The sequence below is a fragment of the Cibotium barometz genome, chromosome 23 (assembly GCF_041138505.1).
Source record: "Cibotium barometz isolate CiBa-2024 chromosome 23, ASM4113850v1, whole genome shotgun sequence".
NCBI classification, from domain to species: Eukaryota; Viridiplantae; Streptophyta; class Polypodiopsida; order Cyatheales; family Cibotiaceae; genus Cibotium; species Cibotium barometz.
This window is the reverse complement of record NC_141068.1, coordinates 29552406-29579647: the sequence shown is the minus strand read 5'-3', so window position 1 is coordinate 29579647 and position 27242 is coordinate 29552406. Positions and strand designations below refer to the sequence as shown.

The following is a 27242-nucleotide window of genomic DNA, read 5'->3' as shown; positions in this document are numbered from 1 at the left end:
TTTTGCTTTGCTTTTGAACACTTCAGAAAGGTCCATACCTTCTAATCCACATCACACCCCCTCCCTCCTTCCCCAAGCCTAGTGTTGACACGTCTTCTTTTGAGGAAACCGTACGAATCTTTAAAATGTCACTTTTGAATCTTATTCAATACAGTGGGCTTGGCCCTAGGTATCCTTGCTTGATTTGATTCTAGCCCAACCTCAATTTTTATTAAAGTAGTAAATTGTGATTTTCTACAAAACTACTGATGATCTTCCATGAAGTCTATGGTGGGATGTTCTATGAACATGGGGAATGCACATAGAGGTATATTTTTTTATTAGGCATGTTTCACTCACATGTATGCAAGCGTTTTTATTTTTTCCTTTTCTTCAAGCTCATATGTATGCAAGTGTGTGGACACGAATGCTTTGTTCGGTATTAGGGTTTATTCACAAGGTTTACAAGAGTGATGAAAGAGGGTGCATGAGATAAACTGAAAGATTAGACACACTTGTATTATAATATTTGGTCCTTTTTATAGGAGAGGTCTCCTTTACAAAGGTGAAGCTTATGCTGCCACCGCATATTCCACATGTCAAACATGATGCCAAGTGTCCCTAATAGGTGTCACTTTGCCACACATCATTGCTTACATAAGATCTTTTTAAGAGGGTGTTCCCGCACAAAGAACTTACACACACTAGCGATTGTTCATGTTGGAATTAGGGTGGATTGAGAGACATTATGATGATACTCATTGTATTAGCATAAAACAAACTAGATGTGAGAGAGAGATTAATGCTAATCACATCATTAACTAAATGGATAGCATAATGACACAAGAGATGGGATAATGGAGGTTGTGTACTCATGTGTTAGTTGAGAGCCTCTTATATAGGTTGGAGTACAAGTGATTAGGGGTGATTAATCCCTAAGCAAAACCCTAATAAGTTCTTGAAGAGAGCTCTCAAAATCCTAGATTTGATTGCAAGAAGAGATCCTCTTCCACTTGTTCTAGGCGCCTAGAATATGCTCTAAAGATGCTACTAACCATAGTCTATAAAGATTTTGTAAGGCTAAAAAGACCTTTGGACCATATGCCCTTCAATGCTAGCTCTAGTTATTGTTTACAACCCTGGTTATGATGACCATCCAAGTGCCCGTAGGTCTTACTCATGGTGGTTTACAATGCCAGTAGTTGATAACAGATGCTAGAATTCTAGTTATGTTTACATTTCGCTTAGGATAGAGGGGTGACTATAGGTAGGCGAGCCCTAGATGGTCTAAAAAACCCAATCATGCTCGATGTAGTTAGCCTCTACTAAGGCTCCTTCTTTGTCATCCTTTTTTTCTTCACTTGAGCTGTTTGCTATTCTTGCAAGTAGAGCTTTGTGAGCCTTGTTTCTAAAGAAACTGTCTTTTTCTTCAAGCCCCAGTTTCCCACAAAAATTGCATGATTTCTTGGAGAAGTCTTTCTTTGGATTTGATCCTTTGGAGAATCCTTTGTTGGACTTCTTATAGCTCCCTTTGTTGAAAAAGGCACCATTTGTGTCACATGCACTTTGCACTTAGTGCATGGTGACAAACTGGCTCATCATCAGTAGTGCAACATTTGTACATTATTAGAACCCAGTTGGATGATATTTGTCGTACGCTGTGACCCCATTGTACATCCTCAGTCCAGGATAAGTCAGGCACGAGCTACGTAGGCCATTTCTCAGCCTTAGCGGGTCAGTCAGTCAGTCAAGTCCCTTAACCCACTTGGAGAGAATCATTCATGCATGTAGAGTCAGTAGAAGCCTTAGGGTTTGCATCAAAAAGCACTCTGCATCTTGCATAATATGCATTCATATGCTTGTGCATCATTTAGAACATCCCAGAAGCCTCAGGGAATTTACTAGGATTTATCTGGTATTTTTCCCATATTTTATGGTATTTATTTATCATTTAATGTCATTTATCAACATAAAGTTTATTAAATAAATGACTAGCCAACTTGACCAGCCCCTAGTTAGTATAAACAGGCTTGCATAGGGCTTAGACATTCATTCAGTCTTCAGTGAGCTAGGCACCTTCCTCCTCAGCACTAGGAGCATTCCCCGCCTTCAGCCTAGACTGGTTCCTGTCCTTCTGGAGTTTGTGTTGTGCTTCAGCCTTCTTGCAGTCCCCTTAAGCAGCCCACAGCTCCACAGTCATCAAGCGCAGCCCTTCTTGCAGTCTATTCAGGACCCAGCAGCTCCACAGTCCCTACAGCCATCAGGCGCAGCCATCTGTACCCTAACGCAGGAGTTCTGTCCCTTCAGCCCATAGACGCATGCATACAGCACCCTGCCAGGCCCCAGTACAGCAGGTTCCCTCTGCGTTTGAGCATAGATCACAGCCATCAAGTATTCTGAACAGTTCGGTCCTGCGTTTGCAGATCTACAGCAGTTTCCAGCATTGCGTTTCAGTCTACAGTTTGCGTTTCAGTCCAGCATCAGTTCTACAACAGTATTCTGCCTTCTGTGCATCATCCATACATGCAACAGTCATCTGGTGAAGGTAACATATCATTCATAAGCATTTACAGCATAGTAACATAGCTTAGAACAGTCCACCGCAGTCCTTTCTCAGCCTCAGGTGTGCAGCCCTTCCTCATGCCCTTGGGAAGAGTGCATAGGCTCGAGATCAGTTCATTGAGGTGTTTCTACAGCCGTGTACAGTTCAGCCAGGCTTTCGATCCTCCGAGATCTTGCGTTTGGCTTATCTACAGTCCACAGTCATTCTCTCTAAAGTAATAAAGCAAATACTATCTCAGTAACGGGATAGGGGGCCCTTCAGTGGGTAATTTGGGACCCAATCTGGTGTATAGTTCTCATATCTCTCTCTCATATCTCTTTAAGGCTTGAAGCATTAAAGTGGATTGCTAAACTCACGAAACTCAGGATACAAAAGACGGTGTGAGCATTTGTGTGACAGGATCCTCCAATACGAAGACTTCCGTTGCATATTACATTGGTATCAGATTCAGATTGTCCACACACACCGTATCCTAGCGTGGGGGCATCCTTGGATGCTTAGATTGCGTTCCGTAACGACCACCGACTTTAGCATCATATCTACAGAAGAGAGTACTCATCAGCCGGAAGACGTCTCCCCCGAAGGAGACCATGTTCTTCCGCCTACAGCAGACACCATAGCTCTTCTTAGAGCTCAGAACCAGCTGCTCATGGAGCATCTCCAACTCTTGGAGGCAGCAACAACACGTCCTCCTCCGCCTCCAACAGCACCCGACTATATCTCCCTCTTCTTTCAGATGGAACAACAAAGGAGAGAGGATTAGGTCCGAAGGAAAGAAGAAAAAGCAAAAAGACGGGACTATGAGGAAGCCCAACACAGGATGGACAAAGACCGGCGTCAGGCTGAACTCGTCGCTCGGGAACACCAACGTGAGCTTGATCAAGAACGTATGTTACTCAAGCACCAACGGAAAAAGGCCATACACTTGAGATATCAGCAGCTCTCCTCGGTCTCCCCAGTCATAGGTGTCATCAGCCCGCAGTCCACAGCAGCATCAACCACCGTCATTCGCAGTCAACCAAACTTCAGTAAGTATGATGGTAAGTGTGATCATTCATCAGTTAATCAATTTATTCATCAGTTTAATGCTCATTTTCCATTAGCTAGGATCACAGACCCACAAGATAAAGTCCACTTAGCGGCTCCCCATCTCATTGGTGAGGCAATCACTTGGTGGCAACATTGGTCTAGTATTCATACAGACCAGGCCACAGGTGTCACAGCCTTTGACTGGGACATCTTTGTCCATGACCTGAAGACCGGCCCCAGTACATGACCGATCTGAAAGATGAGTTCTATGGACTCAGACAGAACGGATCCCCAGTGCTTCAGTTTTCCGGAAAGGTTATTACTTTAGCACAGCAGTTAGGGCTATGTGTGCAGGCCAAGATGGAGCAATTCATTTGTGGATTGGACTCTAACATTTGGTTCACAGTTCGTAACTTTGAACCAAGTACATATGACCGGGCTCTGACTCTTGCTCAGAATGAAGAAATGAAGATGAACGGAGGCAAGCCCAAGCACTCATCACAGTCTAGTACCAAACCCCAATAGGGGAAGGGTAATTCGTCTTCTAAAGACACTAAGACAGACACCAGTCCTAGCTCTAGTTCAGGGGGTAAGGAATCCAAGCGTAAGAAGACCCCTAAGGAAAAGGCTCAAGCAGGCATCACTGGAGGCTATCTTCTTGCAGAGGAGCAAAGAGAGTATCAGTCTCAGAAAACCGATGTTTTTTTTGTCATACCATTGGGCATGGTAAGAAGGATTGTCCAAAAAGGCAAGCGGAGCAAGCCTCCAAAGAGCCTTCTACCACAGTTATCATAGTATCCCCCGCTCCTCCAGACCCGCTTGCTACCACCAATGCGGTTCAGATCTTACCTTCTATGCATTCCATGCCATCCGTGGTACTTGATGCTAAGCAGGAGGGTGAGGCAACAACCACACAGAAAAGCCTGATCCGAGCTTATGGCTCTGCCAAGGGCCGACATTCCATAATCCTTTTTGACATGGGCAGTTCTGAGGACGCCATCTCTCCCCAGTTGGCTACCAACATGAGCTGTACCTTAGTGCCCTATTATTTGGAGGTAGACGGATTCACACCTGGTCTCCACGCCCACATATCTCAATAGGCACAGCTGTTTTCTTTTCAAGTTCAAAAGGCCTCATTCCAGCGAGATTTCATTGTCTCTCCTCTTTTGGGATGTGACATGATCTTAGGAATCCAGTGGTTTCGTCAGTATGAACCTATTCCTAATTGGGGGCAGATTTCCTTTATTATCTCTAAAGGTTTTCCTGAGCCTGTCATGATTCGGGGAGATAGGAGCATTCTTGGCGTTCCTATGATTTCTCATCTCCAGGCTCGATGAGCTATGTGCAAGGGAGCAGCAGAAGAAGCATTGATTTATGCTCAAATAGCTTCTATCTCATCGATAACCGTTGTCTCATCTTCTTCCTTAGTTGGCAGATCTCCTTTCTCATTCAGACATTTTTAAGGATGATCTCCCACCCAGTATCCCACAGTTAGCAGAACCTCCTAGCAAGTTTCTCTCTTGTCTTTCCAAGACTTTCAAGGGCAAGCTAGAACAGCAGTCAGTTCTCAAACATTTGAAACATGTTCCTTATGGACACATTTTCACAGTCACCTCAGACCACCAAGCACTTAAGTGGCTCCCGATGATGCCAAGTGCCCAGTGGAGTGCTCAGCACACTAGACAGGGTCAGCTCTTCCAACAGGTTGGAAAGTACATTCCTGGTCAACATAACCCAGTATAGCAGATGTTCTTAGTAGAAAGACCAGCATCGAGACCAGTCAGGAGTCAACCATTCTCAACATCTCTGGAAAAGACTTAGAAGATCAGTATGTCGATTCCACAGAGTTTGGTACTCAACCCAGTTTGGCCCTCAATTTTGAGCCTGGCCATTATTCAGTTCACAGACAGGCATGTAAGTCTAGACGAGATGTCCACTTCAAGGAAGGGGATTGGGTCTATGTGCGTATCATGAAACAGAGATTGAAACAAGTGGGCAAGCGTTGTCCCAAGCTTTCATTCCGTAGTTTTGGCCCTTTTCCAATAGTTAAGAAGTTAAGTGATGTCTCCATGAAGTTAAAGTTGCCTACCAGTTGGACAATGCATGATGTTTTCCATGTTTCTTGGCTAAAACCATATGTTGGTCAAGAAGTGTTTGATGTTTCAGATGAAAGGCAGCCAGACGTGGTAGACGAAGCAGAAGTTATTGAGCCTGAGCAGATTCTTCTTCATCGATGGAAGCATGGTTCCGGTCGACGGATACGTCAGTTCTATACGAAATTCCGAGATCGAGGTACCCACGAAGCCGTATGGCTAGACGAGGAGTTCTTCCAGGAGTACCCCCAGTTATTGGCGGACTACTCTGAAGCCATGAACCTGCCGCCAAGCTAAGCAGGAGGGAATGTTACATGCACTCTGCACTAAGTGCATGGTGACAAACTGGCTCATCATCAGCAGTGCAACATTTGTACATTATTAGAACCCAGTAGGATGATATTTGTCGTACGCCATGACCCCATTGTACATCCTCAGTCCAGGATAAGCCAGGCACGAGCTACGTAGGTCATTCCTCAGCCTTAGCGGGTCAGTCAGTCAGTCAAGTCCCTTAACCCACTTGGAGAGAATCATTCATGCATGTAGAGTCAGTAGAAGCCTTAGGGTTTGCATCAAAAAGCACTCTGCATCTTGCATAATATGCATTCATATGCTTGTGCATCATTTAGAACATCCCAGAAGCCTCAGGGAATTTACTAGGATTTATCTGGTATTTTTCCCATATTTTATGGTATTTATTTATCATTTAATGTCATTTATCAACATAAAGTTTATTAAATAAATGACCAGCCAACTTGACCAGCCCCTAGTTAGTTTAAATAGGCTTTGCCTAGGGCTTAGACATTCATTCAGTCTTCAGTGAGCTAGGCACCTTCCTCAACACTAGGAGCATTCCCCACCTTCAATCTAGACTGGTTCCTTCCCTTCTGGAGTTTGTGTTGTGCTTCAGCCTTCTTGCGGTCCCCTTAAGCAGCCCACAGCTCCGCAGTCATCAGGCGCAGCCCTTCTTGCAGTCCATTCAGGACCCAGCAGCTCCACAATCCCTACTACAGCCATCAAGCACAGCCATCTGTACCCTAACGCAACAGTTCTGTCCCTTCAGCCCATAGGCGCCTGCATACAGCACCCTGCCAGGCCCCAGTACAGCAAGTTCCCTCTGCGTTTGAGCATAGATCACAGCCATCAAGTATTCTGGACAGTTCAGTCTTGCGTTTGCAGATCTACAGCAGTTTCCAGCATTGCGTTTCAGTCTACAGTCTGCGTTTCAGTCCAGCATCAGTTCTACAATAGTATTCGGCCTTCTGTGCATCATCCATACATGCAATAGTCATCTGGTGAAGGTAACATATCATTCATAAGCATTTACAGCATAGTTACATAGCTTAGAACAGTCCACCGCAGTCCGTTCTCAGCCTCAGGTATGCAACCCTTCCTCATGCCCTTGGGAAGAGTGCATAGGCTCGAGATCAGTTCATTGAGGTGTTTCTACAGCCGTGTACAGTCCAGCCAGGCTTCCGATCCTCCGAGATCTTGCGTTTGGCTTATCTACAGTCCACAGTCATTCTCTCTAAAGTAATAAAGCAAATACTATCTCGGTAACGGGATAGGGGGCCCTTTAGTGGGTAATTTGGGACCTAATCTGGTGTACAGTGCTCATATCTCTTTAAGGTTTGAAGTATTAAAGTGGATTGCTAAACTCACGAAACTGAGGATACAGAAGACGGTGTGAGCATTTGTGTGACAGGATCCTCCAATACGAAGACTTTCGCTGCATATTACAATCTGTAATGCCCAGCCTTTGCTTAACTTTTGCATCTTCTTCAAAGAGAGATGCTTCCACATCCGTAACCTTTGGTGCTGGCAAGTTAGTGAGAGTAGTAACTATGTTACCATACTCCTCTTGAGTTAAACTTTTTAAGAGGACGGCTATGATTACATCTTCTTCAATATTCTTCTTGATCCTAGCCAGTTGAGTGAGAATACTTTTCATGTAATTCAAATGACTTGGGAGTGACTATCCTAAATTTAATTTTAGCTCAAAGAATTTAATCGGGAGGCTGATTTTAGAGTTCTTTGATTGGGCTCCAAAGAGAGTTCCTAAGGTGTTCCAAGCCTCATTGGATGAGCCCTTTCCATCTATATGATGGATATAAGTGCCATTTAGTCCCAAGGCTATGATAGCCAAAGCCTTCTCATCCTTGCTAATCCATAAAGTTTTCTCATCCTTGGTGTTTGGCATTTTTTCTTTCCCATTTGCTACACCCCATAGTGCTTTTCTCACGAGAGTAAACTTAATCTTCGTCTGCCATGTATGAAAGCTGTACCCTTCAAACTTATCTACTTTAGTTGCACTAGCCATCATATTGGGTAGGTCTTACCTCTTGGCTCTAGAAGCCAAAGGGTAGTGTCTAAACCCTTACACTAATTTGAGATGCAAAGCTAGAAACTAAAAGCCCCCATTACCGTAGAGGTGCATGTTAGAAGACAAAAACTCTGAAAAACTTTTTGCAAGATGATAGTACCATGGCTTTTTATCTATTGGGTTTGTTGTTTTTGACTTCGTGCCTTTCTTCTTTGGCTTCAAATGTTTTACATTAGAGGATTCATATGATGAGGGCATGATTAACAAAGTTAATCAAGGATTAATCCTTCAATGATAGAGGTTTAGTGAGAAACTCACTGTTTTGGGACAGCCAAACTGTAGGGTATTGGAGGATGAAATTGGTGGGCTTCCACAAACAATTAGGCCAAGGGGTTAAACCACATTCTTTAGCAATGTAATAAGAAGAGATTTAGGCTTTAAACCTTTGGATTAGCCATAAAAACCAGAGAGTAATCTCTATTCAAGTGAAATAGCTCTTTGAGAGGTGCACAGAGCTGGCCCGACCTCTACAATCGCTTATTCGAAAAACTGAGGCCACCATGAGATTCGCAACTGTCGAAAACCCCTGGGGGTATGAGAAATTAGGCAATGTAGCCTCCATGTTAGCGAATTTGCATTTTTTCCCACAAATTAGGGCGACGACAACTGCGCGCGTTCGCGGCTGCTGCGTACATCATTGGAGAAATTGGATCTGGCCGCCTCTTCGCCTCTGAGCTGGGAAGAGCCTTGAAGAAGCACTTTAAGCATTGGTTGGGTGAGAAGTGTGGAATCTACACTCCACTAGAAAGTGGCTATGGAGAAGATATCCACAACAAGGTAGTCATGGCTAAATAAAGTGATAACTAATCCTAATTGTGAGAGAATGATTAGGAGTAGCTAATGCAAGCTTAGGAGGATAACCTAGCTGTGATACCATGTTGGAATTAGGGTGGATTGAGAGACATTATGATGATACTCATTGTATTAGCATAAAACAAACTAGATGTGAGCGAGATTAATGCTAATCACATCATTAACTAAATGAGCAACATAATGACACAAGAGATGGGATAATGGAGGTTTTGTACTCATGCATTAGTTGAGACCTCTTATATAGGCTGGAGTACAAGTGATTAGCGTGTGATTAACCCCTAAGCAAAACCCTTGAAGAGAGCACCCAAAATCCTAGATTTGAGTGCAAGAAGAGATCCTCTCCCACTTATTCTAGGCGCCTAGAATGTGCTCCAAAGATGCTACTAGATGCTACTAACCATAGTCTATAAAGATTTGCGAAGGCTAAAAAGACCCTTGGACCATATGTCCTCATCCCCAATGTCACATGTAATATGTTGGTGTATTGTTTTCAACAATTCACACATTGAAACCACTTTATTTAAAGCCTAAACTTACACACACCAGAGTGCTAGTTTACACAACCACCTAGCACTTGTTTATTCTCACATTAATCACTATTAATATTGAACATTCCCCTCCATAACGATAATGTGGCTAGAAAGCCCAGTCATGCTTGACTAGGTTTGCTTTTTATTTGGCTGTTGCATCTTGTCGTCAGAGGTAGAAGTAGCAAAGTCTGTAGAGTCTTCATCAGCTTTCAGCTTTGCAAGTCTCTTCCGACACTCTTCGATGTAGTGCCTTGGCTTGTGGCAGTAATGATACTTTCCTTTCTCCTTCTTGGTGTCACCCTGTGACGAGTCCGCTTTGCTTTTGGCACTAGAGTAGAAGGCTTGGTCACCTCTACTGGCATCACGTGTGGATCTATTCTGCCTTGTCTACTCCTCATGTAGAAGTACTCCAACCAGCTCCCTCATAGGTAATAGAATTACCTCCTCCTCTCATAGAGAGGCTCAGAGAAGTGTGAAAACTCTGATTGGACTGAGGTAAGGAATTGAGAATAGCGGTGACTAATTTTATGTTATCAACTACCTCATTAATATTCAATAGATGTTCCTTAAGGTCTGTTATCTTGGTAAGGTGATCCGATATGGGATCTCCCTCGTTCATGGTCAAGTTGTCAAGCTCCTGCATCGTCGGGTACATGACTGGTGCTTCATTACGGGACTGGAACATGTTCTCAAGGACCACCCAGGTAGCCCTTGCAGAGCTGTAGGATTGGATGTGAGGGATAATGGATCGCTTGATTAAAAGAGAGATCATGGCCATTGCTTGGGCATCACGAGCATCCCACCGTCTTTGATCTTCATTGAGTGGAGGTGGCTGTGCTGTCGGAGTTATTGCCACCACCACTTGAGTTGTAGTTTGGGTCTCTCTTCCTGTTGTGGTTAACGTTGCCGAAGAGGTAGTGCTTGCTATTGTTGTAGGACGAGGCTCTTGCCCCATAACAATCTCCCATAGCCCCTTTTGCCCCGTAACGATCTCCCATAGCCCCTTGGCTATCAAAAGACTCTTCGTCATGAAGCTCCATAGTGAGTAGTTGGGACCATCAAGGCGGTCTTCGGTTGTCGTGAATCCACTAAACCCAAAAAGGTCAGAAACTGGTGCTCTTTGCAACATTCTCACAATACGGGATTTCCTAAAGGTGTATGAGGTGCAATGAACAAGAAAGGCCCCCATGATTGAGAACTTTTGTGCACTCAAAGCTTACAGAAAACAGAAGGAAAAACGAGTGTGTACACATGGCACTGGGATATGACGAGATAAATGATGTGATTGCCAAAGTAAACCAAAAAAACAAGATTTATACTTGAGTGAGCAGAACAAAGCTCTGAGATATGTGCACAAGAACTGGAGTGCCTGTGGATGCCTTATCCAAAAACATCTCTCTGAGTGAAAGCCCCAAAACAAAAACCAATACCTCAAAGTTTTTCCAGCGATGAACAAGATCTCGGGCAGTTGCAAAGTGGAGTTGTTGAGAAGCACGGAGTGCAAATGATGCAGGGATGGAAGAGTGAGTAGCACCGACGACCAGCAGGGCAAGTTTTTGGGCTGTTAGATCTGGTAGAGATGGTTGAGGGATGTCGAATCTGGGTGGAGCTGCCACGGATACAATGAGTGCTGGGTAGAGCTACCGGTGGTGGTGGTTCTCTGTGCACTACCTCTGCCGGTGAGATGGGTGGCGGTGGTGCGAACAGGCAGCCACCAACTCTAGGGTGATGGTGACAGGTTCTGTGCGGGCGACACAACTGGCTTTGGCCGGTGGCATATACTGGCCGAGGTGCAACACAAGGTGGACTGTAACGTGGCTCTGATGCCAAATGTTGGGTATTAGGGTTTAATCACAAGGTTTCCAAGAGTGATTAGCAGGAGGGGGCATGAGATAAACTGAAAGATCAGGCACGCTTGTATTATAATATTTGGTCCTTTTATAGGAGAGGCCTTCTTTACGAAGGTGAAGCCTATGCTGCCACCACATATGCCACATGTCAAACATGGTGCCAAGTGTCCCTAAGAGGTGTCAATTGCCACACATCAATGCTTACATAAGATCCTTTTAAGAGGTTGTCCCCACACAAAGAACTTACACACACTAGCTGTTGTTCACACACATTAGAACTGCTTTATTTAAAGCCTAAACTTACACACACATTGGAACTGCTTTATTTAAAGCCTAAACTTACATACACTAGAGTGCTAGTTTACATAACCACCTAGCACTTGTTTATTCCCACATTAATCACTATCAATATTTAACATGCATTTTCAGTTGTTAAACTTTGTCTTTGTTTCACAGGGTTGGACCTATTCCTTAGATGGGAAGTTTGAGAAGGCGACTCGGCTTTCAGGCATACAAAATTTCAAAGCTTATGTGTGTGATTGTTTTGTTAGTTTACATCTGTCTTCTATCAACACTCTGTATTTGTGATCTAGTTGTATGTGTGTCTTCTTTGCCATATCATTGTTTGCATAAGAGGGAAGATGTGAACTAAGGGGTTTTTTGTATTTACAGGATAATGGGCTGCTTCCGATTGGTATAGCAACATGGGGTCCATTTGTGCTCCTCAACTTTTCAGAGCATAGTGCTGATTCAAAACTTGACTACGAAGCTGTAGGCGAAGAGTGGCTTGGAAACGCTTTTCCAATTCTCGCTTCTGCAGATATTGATACACGCCTGTGCCATGTCGCAAAAAAAGAATACACAGTGAATTGTAATTGGAAGGTACATGATTTAGTATTCAATGTACCACTGTTGGCAACTCATATTTGTAGTGTCTGATTGATGTTTCATAGACTTATGGGTGGAATGATCAAGAAAATGTTAATGAAGAGTGGAGCCAAGAGGACAAAGCCATGTATACACCAATGTTTCTTTCATTTCCCCCCACCCTCTAGGCCAAAAATCAATTTCACAAGAGAAAAACCATGGATTGTTTCAAGTGATCATTTTGCTGTAAAAAACTGCTTTTGGAGGGAGTTCTTTTTAATAATAATAATATTTGAAGGTGCCTCCTATATTTGATTTCTCCACATTGGCTAGGATATGCATTGTCCAATAAGGTTTGGCCTTGTAGTCATGACCCATGCGTGACCCCATTCACCAGGTCAGGTGCAACTAAGGTGCATTGTTACGACCCTAGGTCATAATAGATACTGGCATTATAATGAGACTTGGTCCAAGCATGGACCCAACTTAATGGCTATAACCAATGTGAAGTGCCCGTGAGTACTGGTGGGTCTCTACATATAAGTTATTAGCTCATTTGGGGGGTTCCCATAGTAGTCGTCCCTGGGGCACCAGGACTCAGAGCAGGCCTATGCCTACTCCAGACAAACACCTAGATTGTTGGATCCTTGTGGTATGAAATGTAGGGGTTGTGGTCAGGGACAGGGTTTGGTACTTGGCAGGGTGATCCATGGATTGGACCTATGACTGGGTGGGGAGTTGTGATGTCCCCACCCACCCGTAGATCCGAGTCCATGGATCTACAGCTGGGTGGGGAGTTGTGAGCTCCCCTAATGTAGTCCTTGCTAATGTTTGGTTGGTTTTTCAAGCTTGGAGCTCCATGGAGTTAGCCATGGGATTAGCTACCTCACCCTTAGGTGCCTATTTTAGTTGGTATAGGACCACTCTGTAGCTCCATGGTGGGAGATTTTGCTTAGGCTTTGCTGGAGCTATTTGTAGTTGAACAAGCTTGTTTTCTCCATGGTGTTTGTGCCAAATTTATTGTTGTAATTTTCTGATGTTAGTTATTGATTGTACCTACAAGATTGATGAATGGCCCACAGTTGCATCAAAACGCTGTTTGCATGCACCAAATGATGTTTTTGAGTTGACGTACGTTTTCTATGTTTGCTTGGCGTTTAAAACGTTTCAAATCACAACGGCTTGCCAATGTTGTCAACCTGGAGAAAAACTTTTTTTTTTCCTGGTTTGTTTCCAAAAAATGTAGCGCGCGTCTCTTTCTGAAAAATAAAATTAAAAAATGTAGCGTGTTTATCCAAACATCATTTTCTTGAAGACCTTTTTTAAAGGCAAAAAGCTTTGTTAAAAAACATCGTTTTTTAAATATATTTTAGAAGCCCAAAAATGTGGAAAAATAGGTAAGGTTGTTATCCAGTCATTATCTTGGCGGCCTCACATTATGTTTGAGCAGGAACTTCCCATTGTTGAGCTCTTGTCGGGCTGCATGGGTTGGTGTCTGGCTGTCTACTAGGTGAATTTTCCTTGCCATCTTTCTTTCCATACTCTGTAGCTGTGAGGAAGCTGCAATTTATTTCCTTACCTGGCCAGGAATCTGGGAGGATGAAATAGTGAGACCAGCAATGCCTAGTTGATCACTGTTCTTATGGATGCATGTTTTGCATTACTTCATTACAACATTTCCTTTTGTGTCTCTAAGAATCAATCCTGGGCACGATTTATCAGCTATCCAGCTATTTGTTGTGGTTTATTTAGTGCAACCAAAGTGATTCAAATTGTCATCTGCTTTTTTTAGTAATTATTGGGTCACTGTGACAGAGATTTTTAATGAAACAAAAAACTTGACACCAAACTTTGGTTTTTCAAATCAGGTTTTCTGCGACAATTATTTAGATGGAGGATATCATGTACCTTTTGCACATAAAAACCTTGCAGATGATCTAAGCCTCGAAAGTTACTCCACCCAGGTTAAAATAGCCTAACAGTTACAATGTTGTATTAGTTTCTCAATTATGTACATGCAGTAGCCTCTTTTTTTTCTTGGGTAGACCCTTGTGTAGTCGAAATTTGGTACCTGACGTGGAGGAGGTGTTCCTGTTGGAAGGTGTCAACTTGTTGCTACAAAGCGGCACAATACCAACAGGGGCCTATGGGGAATTAACTCAGGACTTCCCTCTTCAAGTCACAAGCCCACGTTCTGGCCAATGGCCACATGAAGTAGCCGTCCAAGGGCTCCACCATGATATGCCACTATAGTGTTCTATCAACATCTAATTTGAAGGCTGGATTAAGCATTAAATTGGGTGGTTATGCAATAGCTTTGAAGCGGGTTACTCCGAAGACTCTTTCCTTAGTCCCATCATATGCTTTGTCCCGTTCTTTTTCTTTGCACTAGCACACCTTAGTGGCATGGCTGTAGTGCCGTTCAGATGAAGTGTTCCACACGTGTCGCTCGAGGCTGCTCTGTAGGGCTGGTGGTCAACCAGCATAATATTTTTTAAGTATTTCCCAAAAAATGTTTCATGGGCATATGCTGTCTAGAGGCGCTAGGAACAGCTTTTGGCTGTGGCCCACATGCCTGGGGGCAGTCATATAAGACAGCTGCACCCTGCGTGGATATATTCAGGGGGATTTTTTTCATGTAATTGTAACTCATTCCTTGGCATTCCAGTATTTATTTATTTTTGTTTGTGCACAGGTCCTAGAAAGAGTTAGCATACAGAGTTGCAAGACGGGAGATGGATCACAAAGATTAGGAAGTGCAGCTTTGTATGCCTTTGTGTATCCTAATTTCATGATCAATAGGTATGGAATAGTTCCAAAAATATTGTAGTTCTATCGCTAGCTTGCATTTTCTTCAAAAGGAAATGACTAATGGTGTCAAATTATCATAGGTATGGGCCTTGGATGGATACAAACCTGGTGATTCCAGTTGCAACTTCTAAATGCCGGGTGGTCTTTGATTACTTCCTTGATCCGTCACTTGTGGTAATGCTAAAAGTGTTAATATTTATCACTGCTTTCTTTTGCCAATGGATATTTAAGTTTGAGCTCAATAGTGTGATTGTTACTCCAATCTTGTTGTTAAGAATCCAATCACGATGGCCTACTCGGACGCGTATTAGCGGACATGCAAATTTCACATTGTGAAGTTTTCGTCCAAGTTGTAGCCAGTTGATATTGTGTTATTAGCGGACATGCAAATTTTACATTGTGAAGTTTTCGTCCAAGTTGCAGCCAGTTGATATTGTGTTATTTCTTTCTATCTTTAGTGGTGCATATGCCCTATCAACTACCTTTTTTGTTGTAATAATTCTTTCTATTTGTTATGATCCTTTGTGCTAGGCTTCATTATGGCTGAGTCTGCCCTGTATCTCCGCAGCTTTGACAAAAACTCAGTACACAGACCTTTGTATGAATGTATGCTTTGTGTGTGTGTGGGAGCATATATTGATACCAAGTTCTACACCCACTATTGGGCACTGATGACATTAGTGGGGATGTCATAGTATCTAGTCCATACTATGCATGATGGAGTTGATGGTTTAGTCTTGTGGATGACTACCATGAGGTTATAAATTGCACTTTCTTATAAGGTGAATTTGGGCATGTTCCTGGATTCATCTAGGTATATATATACTCAAACGCGTGATCCTCTGGTCCCACGTACATGGAGTGCGACTGTTGAGTGTGCACAATTCCTTCTAAGCCAGACACCCCAGATCATAGAGGCCTGATCCCTCCACCCGGTAGGTGCAAATCGTTTGACGAATATGGCAAGATCCCATCACAGAGGGGAGATGCTATGGCTGCTTTACATTCTATTGAAGAGAAGGATGGTATTACTGTATGACCACATATTGTCATCATATAGCATCACATGGATACTTAAGCTTATATAGCTAGTTTTATACGGTTTTTTTCTTTTCTTTTCCATGGTCCAGATTCATCATGGATACATTGTACTATCTTTTTGGTCTCATGGACCCTCTTGATCTTTTGAAGGCGTTAATCTCAACAGACACATGACACATGCGATGAGGATTGCCATTGGTCAGTTGAGGGTGTCCTCCCACCATCGCCCCAGGATTGAGTCTGTGAGAGCTGAGGGCATCGCACGAGAGGTCCAGATATCTAGGTTATGCAGGACTGGGTGGATTGAGACAGAGGAACATTACGTATGAGATCGCAGGAGATTTCATTGCCTCTTCCAAGATGGTTTTGGCCCCCTCTCATGTGATGCAATATAGAGATCAGAGGCGTTTGGGCTTGTTTGTACTTGATGGAGCTTTGTCGTCATGGGGAGACTCTGGTGAGGCAACACTTAGGGAGACATGATGAGCCAGACACGTCTTCAGGAGAGCACAGACGGTGCAACCAAGCCCATGATCCTCTGCCACCATGCACTGAGGGAGTCACTAGAGAGGGCAGTATCTCCAGAGAGCCTGATGCCCTGCCCCCCAGAGATTGTAGCTACTGAGGGTGCCCACACTGGACTGTCCCGGCTGGGACCAACTAAGGGTGCCCACACTGCACTGTCCCGGCTGGACCATCCCAGGGTGCCCACATTGCATTGTCCTGGCTGGACCATCCTAGGGTGCCCACACTGGACTGTCCCGCTGGAGCATTTGGTGGACCATCCAGCAGCAGATCTCCTGAAGCGAAGGATAATCTTTTGTGTCACATTTCAACAATCTCCATCTTGGGTGGATATAATAAAAAACTTGATTTCTCTCCTCATCCTGATCCAACAAGGCTAACACTTGTAATGGCACTCTTGTCCTAGAGAAAATTCCCAGCTACCTAGGATGGTGCTGATTGTGAAATGTGCGAATAATCCACTCATGAGATATAGCTGCATCAATTCAATCAATTCAATTCGTCTAAGACTTCCTCTAAGGTGTTGGGTGGATGCAAGTCTCCGATCCATAGGAAAACTTTTAAAAGTTTTCCGAGCAATAACTATCGATGCACATCTCTCCCAGTGTGGCCATTGCATATATCGAGACGCACCCAAAGGTTGCCCAACCTCATCCCTAATGAGGCCATTCCACATAATCCCTTGTCTAAGCCTTTGGGTCAAAAAAGATCTCATGCTACTACAAGCTCTGATAATGGCAACAATACACGGAGAGGAAGGTGCCCTATACTCTACGTTCATAAAGATGAAATGTGAACTAAGCATCCAATCTCCACCACCACAAGATGTGTACAACCGGAAACGTGAAATATCAAGAAATTGTTCCAAGGCTAAGTGCTTGTTGGAAGGAATCCTGACTGCTAACTTGCAAAGCAATGCTCTACGCTGTATATCCAGATCTACAATATCCAGACCCCCCTTTTTATCTGGGGCGTATAACGGTCCCCCTAGCAACTCTAGCCCGGGTGTCTAGTGTACCATCCAAACCTGACCATAGAAAGTTACGGACCAATCTCGGCAACTGGCCAATGCATCCATGAGAGAAGCACCAACATGAGGCGATGAACTAGGCTGAGGCAAGGAGTACTTGGTTAAGCACCAAGGCTTTGGAGGCTACATCCAATCTCCTAGAACTCCAATGAAGAAGTTTCTTCCTAATGCTCACAAGTACTGGTGCAAAGTGTTGTGCAAGCGATATATCAACCCCAACTTGACACCCCAAATATTTGGCAGTGTACCCTCTGTCAAACCAAGTAAACCCGAGCTTTGCATCCCAATCAACTCTTTGTGAGTCACCAATCCAAAAGGAACATAAACATATGTGTGAGGCCTCCAGGAACATAGCAGTATTATCATCAAGCTCAAAGTTGCACAAGGGTAGACTCAAACCAAAAAGTCCAGTAGTGGACAGAAGAAAGATGCTCATAGCCTCGGCAACAATGAGATATAATAGGGGGTCTAAAGGGCATCCGTGTCGTACAAAATGAGAGATCTGGAAGCGATCACCTCTACCACCATATGCAAGCACACTACTATGAGCATCCTAAGACACCTCTGATCCAGTCCTCCGAGAATCCCATACATGACACAGTCTTTCATGTTTTGATGTAATGGTTTTTGGTCTCATAGACCCTATGGGTCTTAGGCATGAGAGGCTATAGTAGCTCCCTCCTGCATATATAGATCAAAGAATGAGATCATAAGTGCAATCTTAGAGTTTTTAGAGCGGGGTCCAAAAAGGGTATCCAAAGTGATCCATGCTCGAGAAGCAGACTGTATGTCGGAGATGTGATGAATGTAATTATCTCCAAGACCGAGCAGGATGATAGCATAGGCTTTGTCATTCTTGGCAGTGGGAGCATTAGTGATAACTTGCTCAATGTCGGAATCTTCGAGAGCAGCATGGTGAACAACGTCCCAAAGACCTTCTTTCATAAGATGGCACTTGATTTTGATTTGCCAAGTATGAAAGTTGGAGCCATTGAATTTGTCGATAGACATGAGAGAATGAGTAGAAGAGGCCATGTGGGAAGGTCTTACCTCTTGCTAAAGTGCAAGGGCAGTGTCTATTCCCTTACAAGATTGCAGAAATGAATGAAAGAAGAGATCCAAACTGTTTTTAGAAGCCGGCTCTCTCACCACTTGTCAAGGCCATAGCATGTGACAGCCCATCGAAGCATGAGGAACTAGCAGTTTGCAGATATGAGGATAAGAAAAGGACTGACCAGCAAACTGAAGGAGACAATGCACAGTACCTTGTGGATTCTTCAAGAGGAAGCGATGGCAGAACTGAACTGTTTTTAGATGATGCGTAGCCTGTAGATGAAGAAACACCGCCTCCAGCAGATAGACGTAGGCTGCTGCAGAGGTGTAATACAGCTCCTGTGAATAAGCAGTACAAGTGCTGCTCATCCAAAGAGGGAGGCCGACAGTAGCTGCAGGTATGGAGTGATGCGCAAACTGTAGAGGATGAAGCGCCAGCAGCAGCAACTTGGAAAACAGGCCGGCGCAGGAGTGCGCAGCAGCTACTGGGAAACAGGCCGGCGCAGGGGTGCAGACAGCAGTTCAGGCCGGCGGGCAACTGTTCAGAATGTGACTAGGCTGGTCCTAAGAGTTGAGCGCAGCTAGGGAGATGGTGGGCTGAAGCTATGGCGGGCAACACAGGGCAGGAGCAGCCTGCTCTGATACCATGTAAAAAATATGAAAGCAAGAGCAAAACTAGAAATGAAACAAGAACAAATGAAAGACAAAGAGTTACCTTGAGATGAGTGTAGACAAGACACAAGATTGATGCTTTCATTGATGTGACACCTACAATATATAGGTGAGAAGTACAAGATTGAGTAGACTGACTTATGGGATAAATGTAGAGGTGCCACATGGCACTAGACTCAAGACACAAAGACTCAACTGAAACTAGACTAGAGAAATAGTACACCTAGTGTGCACTTATTTCCAACAACCTATAATACAAAGAGAAGGGTTGCTTCAATTCACTGCCTAACCATGCATGTTAGAGCCAAAGACATGTGCCCAATCCATCTGCAATCCTCAACTTCCATTCTCGACATCATTCTAGATGTTGCAAGGTAGCCTTTTTCCTACATGTACACATGGCATCACTCTATGCCTCTCACAATGCCCCCCTAGCGGCCACCTTAACTCCTCAAGATTCCCTAAGCCAATTCAATCTCTAGGGAGATTGAATTGGCTTCGTCCCCATCCTTAGAAACAAAATTAGGAAATCTCTTCTTTGAATTGCTTACCTTTACCCAAGTTGAATTTTCCTTGGATCTACCCTTCCCCTTCACTAGATATTCCAATTACTCGGTATGTTGAGTACGTCTTCCTCTTTTATCTAGAATTGCTTCAGGTTCATGTGGAAGACTAGGTGTTTTAGTAAATTCAACAAGGGTTGCTTCATCTACCTGATTATCCTTATCGCCCAGTTTTCTTCTTAAGCGACTTACATGAAAGCATTGATGCACTCTACATCCATGTGGTAGTTTTAATTTGTAAGAAACTTCACCTATTCTTCTAAGTATTAGGAATGGACCACAATACCTGGGAGATAGTTTAGCATATCTTCGAGTCTTTAGAGTTTCAGAAGTATCTGATAATTTTAAATAGACTTTCTATCCTTCAGTAAATTCTACCCTTCTTCTGTGAGAATTTACATACCTTCTAGCTCTATCTTGAGCTTTCTTCAAGTAGAACTTCTAGCTCTATCGTGAGCTGTCTTCAAGTTGTCTTGAGCTAGCTTAACCGTTTGGTTCAGGTCCTCAAGAAAGTCTTTAGCTGCCTGTACCTTTTCCTTCTCTTACCCTACTACTACCGGACCTATAGACTGAAATCCATACATCATCATAAACGGACTAGAGCCTATGCTTGAATGTTTAGCACTATTATAAGCAATTTCTAAAATGGATAAATTTCTTCCTAATTGGTTTTCTGCTTATTCATATATGCTCGACTAATATCCTCAACGATCTGATTGACCCTCTCAGTCTATCTATCTGTCTAAGGAGGTTCAGCCATACTCATATGTAGCCGTGTATCCAACCTCTCAAATACAACCCTCCAAAAGTCAAATTTACTATCCTGGTCACTAAGAGTACTGGTTGGTAGCCAATAAAGTCTAAATATAGTCTTCATTTTCCAAACCTCGGAGTTGAGGGCATCATGCTCACATCTACCCTTTATGGACTCTAAAAATTCATTATGAAATTGAGTAAAACTCAATTCATTTACCACTTAGCTACTAGGTTGTATCTCCCTTTCTGAAAGCTTCTTTTGAAATCGCTTTTGTAACATCTCAGCCCATAGCCTTCTTGCCATGAAGGTCATACTGGTTACAAATCCACTTGATACTTTTATAATGAGTTAAGATTTCAAATTTAGCACCATAAGAATAGTGCCTCCATTTCTTCAACATATGAATGATAACAAAAAGCTCCTTTTCATATGTTGAATAATTTTGTTGCACACGGTCTATCTTCTTGCTTTCAAAAGCAATTGGTTTTCCTCTTTGAATAAGGACCGCTCCTACAGCATAATTACTAGCATCACTTTTAACTACAAACATCTCGTTTGGGTCTATTCTCAAGATAGGAGTTGTAGCTATTAAATTTTTTTTCCCTCTGTGGTTCTTCCCACAAGAAGGTTTTCCTTTCCCTTTGAAGCTGGTCCATAATAGGGACAACTATCCTTGCATAGTCCTTAATAGAAACTTGACAAACCAAGAAATGTTTGTACTTCTTCTACATTCTTGGGATTCGGCTATATATAAGTATGACCTCTACCTTTTCAAGATCCATCCAGATTCTCTCCTGGGTTATACCACGTCCCAGATACTTCACTTCCTTTGCAAAGAAATCACAATTTGATTTCTTTGCATATAGAGAGAATTATCTCTCAGCAATTCAAACACCTTTCTTAGATGTTCAATAATGTGCCCTTTCTTTGATCTACTATAGATTAGAATATCATAAAAAAAACTGCTACGAATGTTTTCAAAAACGGTTTAAATGTCGTCTTGGATATATCCTCAGGCCTAATGCACACTTGATGATACCTAGATCTTAGATATGTTTTACAAAAATACCTAGCTCCTTGAAGCTGATCAAAGATCAATGCAAGGCATTTGGTATTTATGCTTTATTGTAATTTTATTTAAGGCTCAGTAATCTATTCATAAGCACATGGTACCATCCTCTTTCAGTTATAAAATTGACGAAGTGCATGAGAGCTACTCGGCTTAATTTTTCCTTCTCTTAAATATTAATCAAGTTTTCTCTCCACTTCCTCTTGTTCTACCTTAATCTATAAGGATTTTTACAAACAGATGCACTACCAGGAATAAGATCTATACAGTGATCTACTTCACGTGCAGGAGGTAAACCATTAGGCAAATCCTCAGGAAAAACAACATAATAAAGAATAACATAAATAGGCATTACATTCCATATAATAACTTTCAATTCTTTTCTAAAGAAAAACATAAAAAGGCACTACAAAAGATAAGATCAAGTTGGAACTCTTTTCTATCACGTTGAAATGTAATGGAATCTTTCAGATAGCTTCTTGTAGAGATTGACCTAAGCTATGAAGCCACTTTCTACTGGTTTTTATTGATTACCACATCCAAAGGCATAATCTAAAAATCCAAAGCTTCTTTATAACCTTGAATTTCTACCTCAATACCATTTATCGTGGTATGGGAAAAAATGGAAAACTTATTTGGAAATAAAATTGTGAATTCAAAAGTATTCTTAAAGCAAAAATCTTGGATTTAAAGATGAATGAAAGTGATGACCCTGGTGAACATTAAGGTAGTATTGGGTCTGTCACTCAACAACACTCCAGTCTTGGGGTGGTTGTTAAAGATGATGACAAAGTTGTCATGTTTCTCAAGAGCATACAAAAGGTATCATGCTTTTCCCAAATCCTAATTGTTCTCCGGTTAGCCAAAGATACATCTTATGAAGACATAGTGGCAATGCTCATTGAAGAAGACAGAAGGCTCAAAGAGCAGAGTGACAGTGGCATGATCTTGACAGAGCTATGCTAAGCAAATGGAAAGACAAGAAAGGAAGCAAGATCAGGTGTTATTTTTGCAAAAGACTTGGGCACAAGGAAGTTCAATGCTTCAAGAAGATGGAATAGGAACAGGAGAAGCATCATGCACACTTGATAGCTGAAGAAAATGAAGAAGAATAGGTGGAGCGGGAGATAGCAGCCACCCGCAGACGTACATGGTCTCTCTTTTGATGAGGAAGACTATGAGTGGGCTTTCGAACTAAACATTTATGTGTGGGTCAAGGGTTATGTGCCTAGGTTGTCCCCCAAAATGAGATGTAATAATCTCTCGTGTGTTATTTTTCTGTGAGTTTTCAAAATGTGTAAAAGGGGCCTTGATCATATAAAAGGTTTCATTCCCATGTCATTTCCTTCACCTCTTGCATGAGTACAAACTGTTGCACCTGACAAGTTACGAGGATGGGGGGCTTTATGCTAAGAAGAAGCTCTTGGAGCTTGCAATTGTGGTGGAGCTCCTTTATCATACCTTGTTGACCTGAGGTGTGGTTGTTGGCACTCATGGTGTGCAGTCCGGAGGCCATCATTGTTGTTGTTGCTAGAAGCCTTCTCGAGCACTACTCCCTATTTGCTCCAAGGCGGGGTTTGTTGGGTATTCGGAGCCTCATGTATGTGAACCAGCCCTTGTACATGTCCCATCATGTGTGTGTACCCTTGTGTGTGTGTGTGTGTGTGTGTGTGTGTGTGTGAACAGCTCCTAAAGGAGTGTGAACACTCACTTATGTGGTATGCGTGTATTTGTGTGTGAACCCACTTTTAGAGTGGTAAGCATAATATCTAGATATTCTGTGTGTTTGACATAAGCAATGATGTCATGAGCTGAACCTTATACCTATAAAGGTATTGTACTTGATTGAAGAAATGCAATTATCACATCATTGAGTCGTGCAACAATCTGCCTTTATCATCTGTTGATCACATGTATTGTTAGATGTTTTCATTTTACTTTTTCTTTCAGTTTTCCATGGCTCAGTATATCCATGGTACCATTGTATTACTTTTGGTCTCATAGGCCCTTGGGGTCTTCCGTAGACGTTAATATAACTTTCTCTCTATCTCTCTCTCTTGGGGGCTAATGCTCCTCTCATGTTCCATGTTCCTGGTATTCCATGATGAGATTCCATGGACAATTTTTTATCACCCCCCAACTGCTTATCGGGGTGGCATTCGAGACGGTCCCGACTGCATACTTATCGGTCTAGCTACATACTTATCGGCACTGCCGAATGGCTTCTCGCATACTTATCTAGCGTTGCAGGTGGTGGCTTAACCATCTTTAACGGTGTAGATCATTTGGCTTGGAGTAACCCGCTGTAGTCCTTAGCAATTAGCGCGACTTATCTAGTCTTTCAGTACTTCGTCCAGATCGTATAACTTATCTAGCGATTAACGCTACTTATCTAGTAGGTAAAGATCTCTTCTAGTGGCTTGCAGGTAGTGGCTAGTCCAAATCATTCATCTTATCTATTATCTAGTAGGTAAACCAACTATCTATTATCTAGTAGGTAAAGTCAGAAGACGGCCCGGCCGGATGAAACCGGTGGAGGTTTCAGTTGGTAGCAGAAGCTAGATAATTGCTAGTGGCGGATTGACATGGCCGCAATCATTTGACCTCCCCATACTATCTGAGTGGATGCACCTCACCCTTCCATCGGGCCAACGGGGACTGGACCAATGTGATCTCACCTTGACGTTGGCGGTCCGGCTTATGGAGAAGAGACCAAGGCCTTCTCCAACCAAGAGTCACACCTTCATGAAAATATTGCACCGCACTTGTGCCTATTAGTTGACGGCGTTTCTAGCTAACGTTTCTTGTCATTGTGAACGACACCCTATTCGATCAGGGTATGAATAAATCCTCGTGTCTGCGTGCCCGTTTGGGCACACAGTGAATTCGTTAGCCGTAGACACCAATAGTTGGTTGAGCCCCGAAGTGCAGTCCCAACGCCATAGACATCGATAGTTGGTTGAGTCCCGAAGGGCAGATGAGTCCCTCCCCCCAGATTTTGTCACATTGGCCACATAGAGGGCTTGTACTCCAGATGCCGAGTCTTTTCTGATTAGGTATAACCTTACTACATGATGTAGTCACCTTATGAATCTACCGCAGCTACCCTCACCCCGTGGTAAACAACTGCCAATCCATAACCATCAGTTATTTTGAAGCAGAGTTCCACAATGGCAAGCAGCCATGATCCGGAGTGGACATGCTAGGATCCCATGGTGTAATATGTATCCTTATCCGGGAACTTATTGCCTTATTGCTGAGGCTTATGAGCAGAGGATGTATGGTACATCTAGATATCCAAACCGGAAGGCAGAAGATACCTGCAGAGGTAGTTGACCAGAGATTTAAAGTGTACATCGAGACACACACTATCCTCTGCTGGCACTGAAGAAGAAAACTCCTTAGACATGTCACTATTAGACCAACCCCTTTGTTTTATGCACATAGTTATTAGTGCTACCATATTTTTTATGTGCCTTCTTGCTGCATGCCACTGTGCATAATGGATGACATAGTTATGTAAGATTGAGGATATTACACATTAAAATGGGAGATTTATTTTAATTAACATTGGTTGTGCATTGCCATAGGACGATGAAAAGTTCATTCAGCAAAGTCTTTTTGAAAGCGAGACTGTTCAGGTATCCCATTTGAATCAATCCCATTCAGGATTAAATAAAGCCAATGTGGTTTGGAATTCCCTCCAGCTATTTAGACTAATTTTTGTTTTCAGATGGAGGATATTGCATTGTGTGAAGGGGTGCAGAGAGGCCTTGAATCGCCTGCCTTCAACAAAGGACGTTATGCTCCAGGAGTGGAGGCAGCCATGCATCATTTTCATTGCTTGCTTCAACATGACTTACTGTGTCAACACTTTGCATGTGAAAAATGACCTTGGTGATGGCGCACAATTTTTTGAAGTAAACCTAATTTGGGTTGCCAAGGCTAGGCAGCTCTGTGTGATCATGTCAGATCTGTGCCCATGATCTTATTCCACGGTGGTGCTGGGATGCATAGCTGCACAGTATGATACAACTCTAGTACTGCATCCCCTTCTCAAGTTCTTTGGGAATTCAGTAACTTATATTTGCTTCAAAGCCCTCAAAATTTGGTAGCTTCTCTGAGGCTGGTGTATTCAGTTTGCTGGCTAGTAGCTTCTGCATATTGAGGTAGGTGTGCTCAGCTTAGCAAACAAGGTTCAAACCTACCTCATCTTCGTCATCTCCACCTTGAAGTACACATAGCTAGTGTCCATTTTGCTTGTAATAGTCTCTTTGTCAAAAGGATAAGCAATGAATGAATAAAACATAAGTAATCATATTATATTAATGAATGAATAAAACACACAGCTTTTCTTCCTTAGTGCTCTACAATTGAGTCCATTGGTGTAAGCATGTTGACCCAAGGATTTTCTGACACACAAATGTGGCCTTTGCTCGAGTGCCTGCTAAACAGAAGGTGGCGTGAGTTCAAAACCCAACATCTAATGATGAAATATATAACCGAGAACAAATGAAAGAGACTCTCTCTCACACACACAGCCAGCAATTCCTTTTAAACCTTCACATATTTACAATATTAAACAAGGTGACACATGCACACATAACTCTTCCTCACTTTCTAATTATGCATACCTCTACACAGTTATTAATCTACACTATCTATACACTATTCTACACTCTTCCCATCTATTCTACATTTTATACACTATTCTACACTCTTCCCATCTACATAATCATATATATATTTACCCCATGCATTTAAATTTTATGCTGATTTAGAAAAAAGTGTAAGCTTCGATGTTTTGATACACTCTTTTCCAAAAAAAATATTTGGTGCCATAAGGTCAAAAAAGATCCTCAATTCATTAGGCTCTTTTATTCTCACTTTTTGAGCATAAGCCTAGATCTACATGTTGCAAGCATTATTATGAAATTGATATCTCCTACTAACAAGCATGAACTTGGGAGACACCTTTACACTTTTTTAGGGGTTAAATATCCCGAACACTTCATTTTTTTTAAACATTGTTTGCTATTGGCTACTTGGTGGGGGGGTGTAATGCTATCACTTGGTGGTGGTGGGTCGAGGCTCCACCTTGGTGGTGGTGGTGGTGGTGGTGGTGGTGGTTTGGGGGGGAGGGTGGGTGTGCTATCACTTGTTCACATATCATAAAATTACAAATTTGACATTTATTCCAAAACTTTTACACCCACCCAACATGTGCATGTGCACGTGTGTTGTATTAACTCTCTTCTTATTCTTTGTAGCATACCCACAAACGTAAGCATGTACATGTGCACACACACACACACACACACACGTATTTTCTCTCCTTATTGCCTTTTCAACTCTCTCTCTCTCTCTCTCTCTCTCTCTCTCTCTCACACACACACACACACACACACTCGCACACATTTATTGGGTCTTGTAGTTGATTTTGGCCTTCCACATATATTAATAGAGCTTTCTTCTTCTTCTTCTCTCTCTCTCTCTCTCTCTCTCTCTCTCTCTCTCTCTCATCCACATGCACACACACAATCCAAGATCCTAAAAAGCACTAAGCTTTGCATTTTCAAAAGAACTTACACCAATGAAACTCAACCAAAAGGGA

The 27242-nt window shown here is 42.7% G+C and overlaps 1 protein-coding gene across 1 annotated transcript in view; it reads left to right on the top strand.

Annotated features, from left to right (window-relative positions):
• Positions 1-25986, top strand: part of LOC147625831 (choline monooxygenase, putative (CMO-like)) — a 58545-nt gene extending 32559 nt beyond the window's left edge. Inside the window, exons 4-10 of the mRNA XM_086817403.1 lie at positions 11697-11771; positions 11913-12122; positions 13976-14071; positions 14803-14909; positions 14999-15092; positions 25219-25269; positions 25362-25986. Coding sequence (XP_086673529.1) covers positions 11697-11771; positions 11913-12122; positions 13976-14071; positions 14803-14909; positions 14999-15092; positions 25219-25269; positions 25362-25520 — 792 coding nt within the window. The 3' untranslated portion in view covers positions 25521-25986. The remainder of the gene's footprint in view (positions 1-11696; positions 11772-11912; positions 12123-13975; positions 14072-14802; positions 14910-14998; positions 15093-25218; positions 25270-25361) is intronic.
• Positions 25987-27242: the final 1256 nt, after the last annotated feature.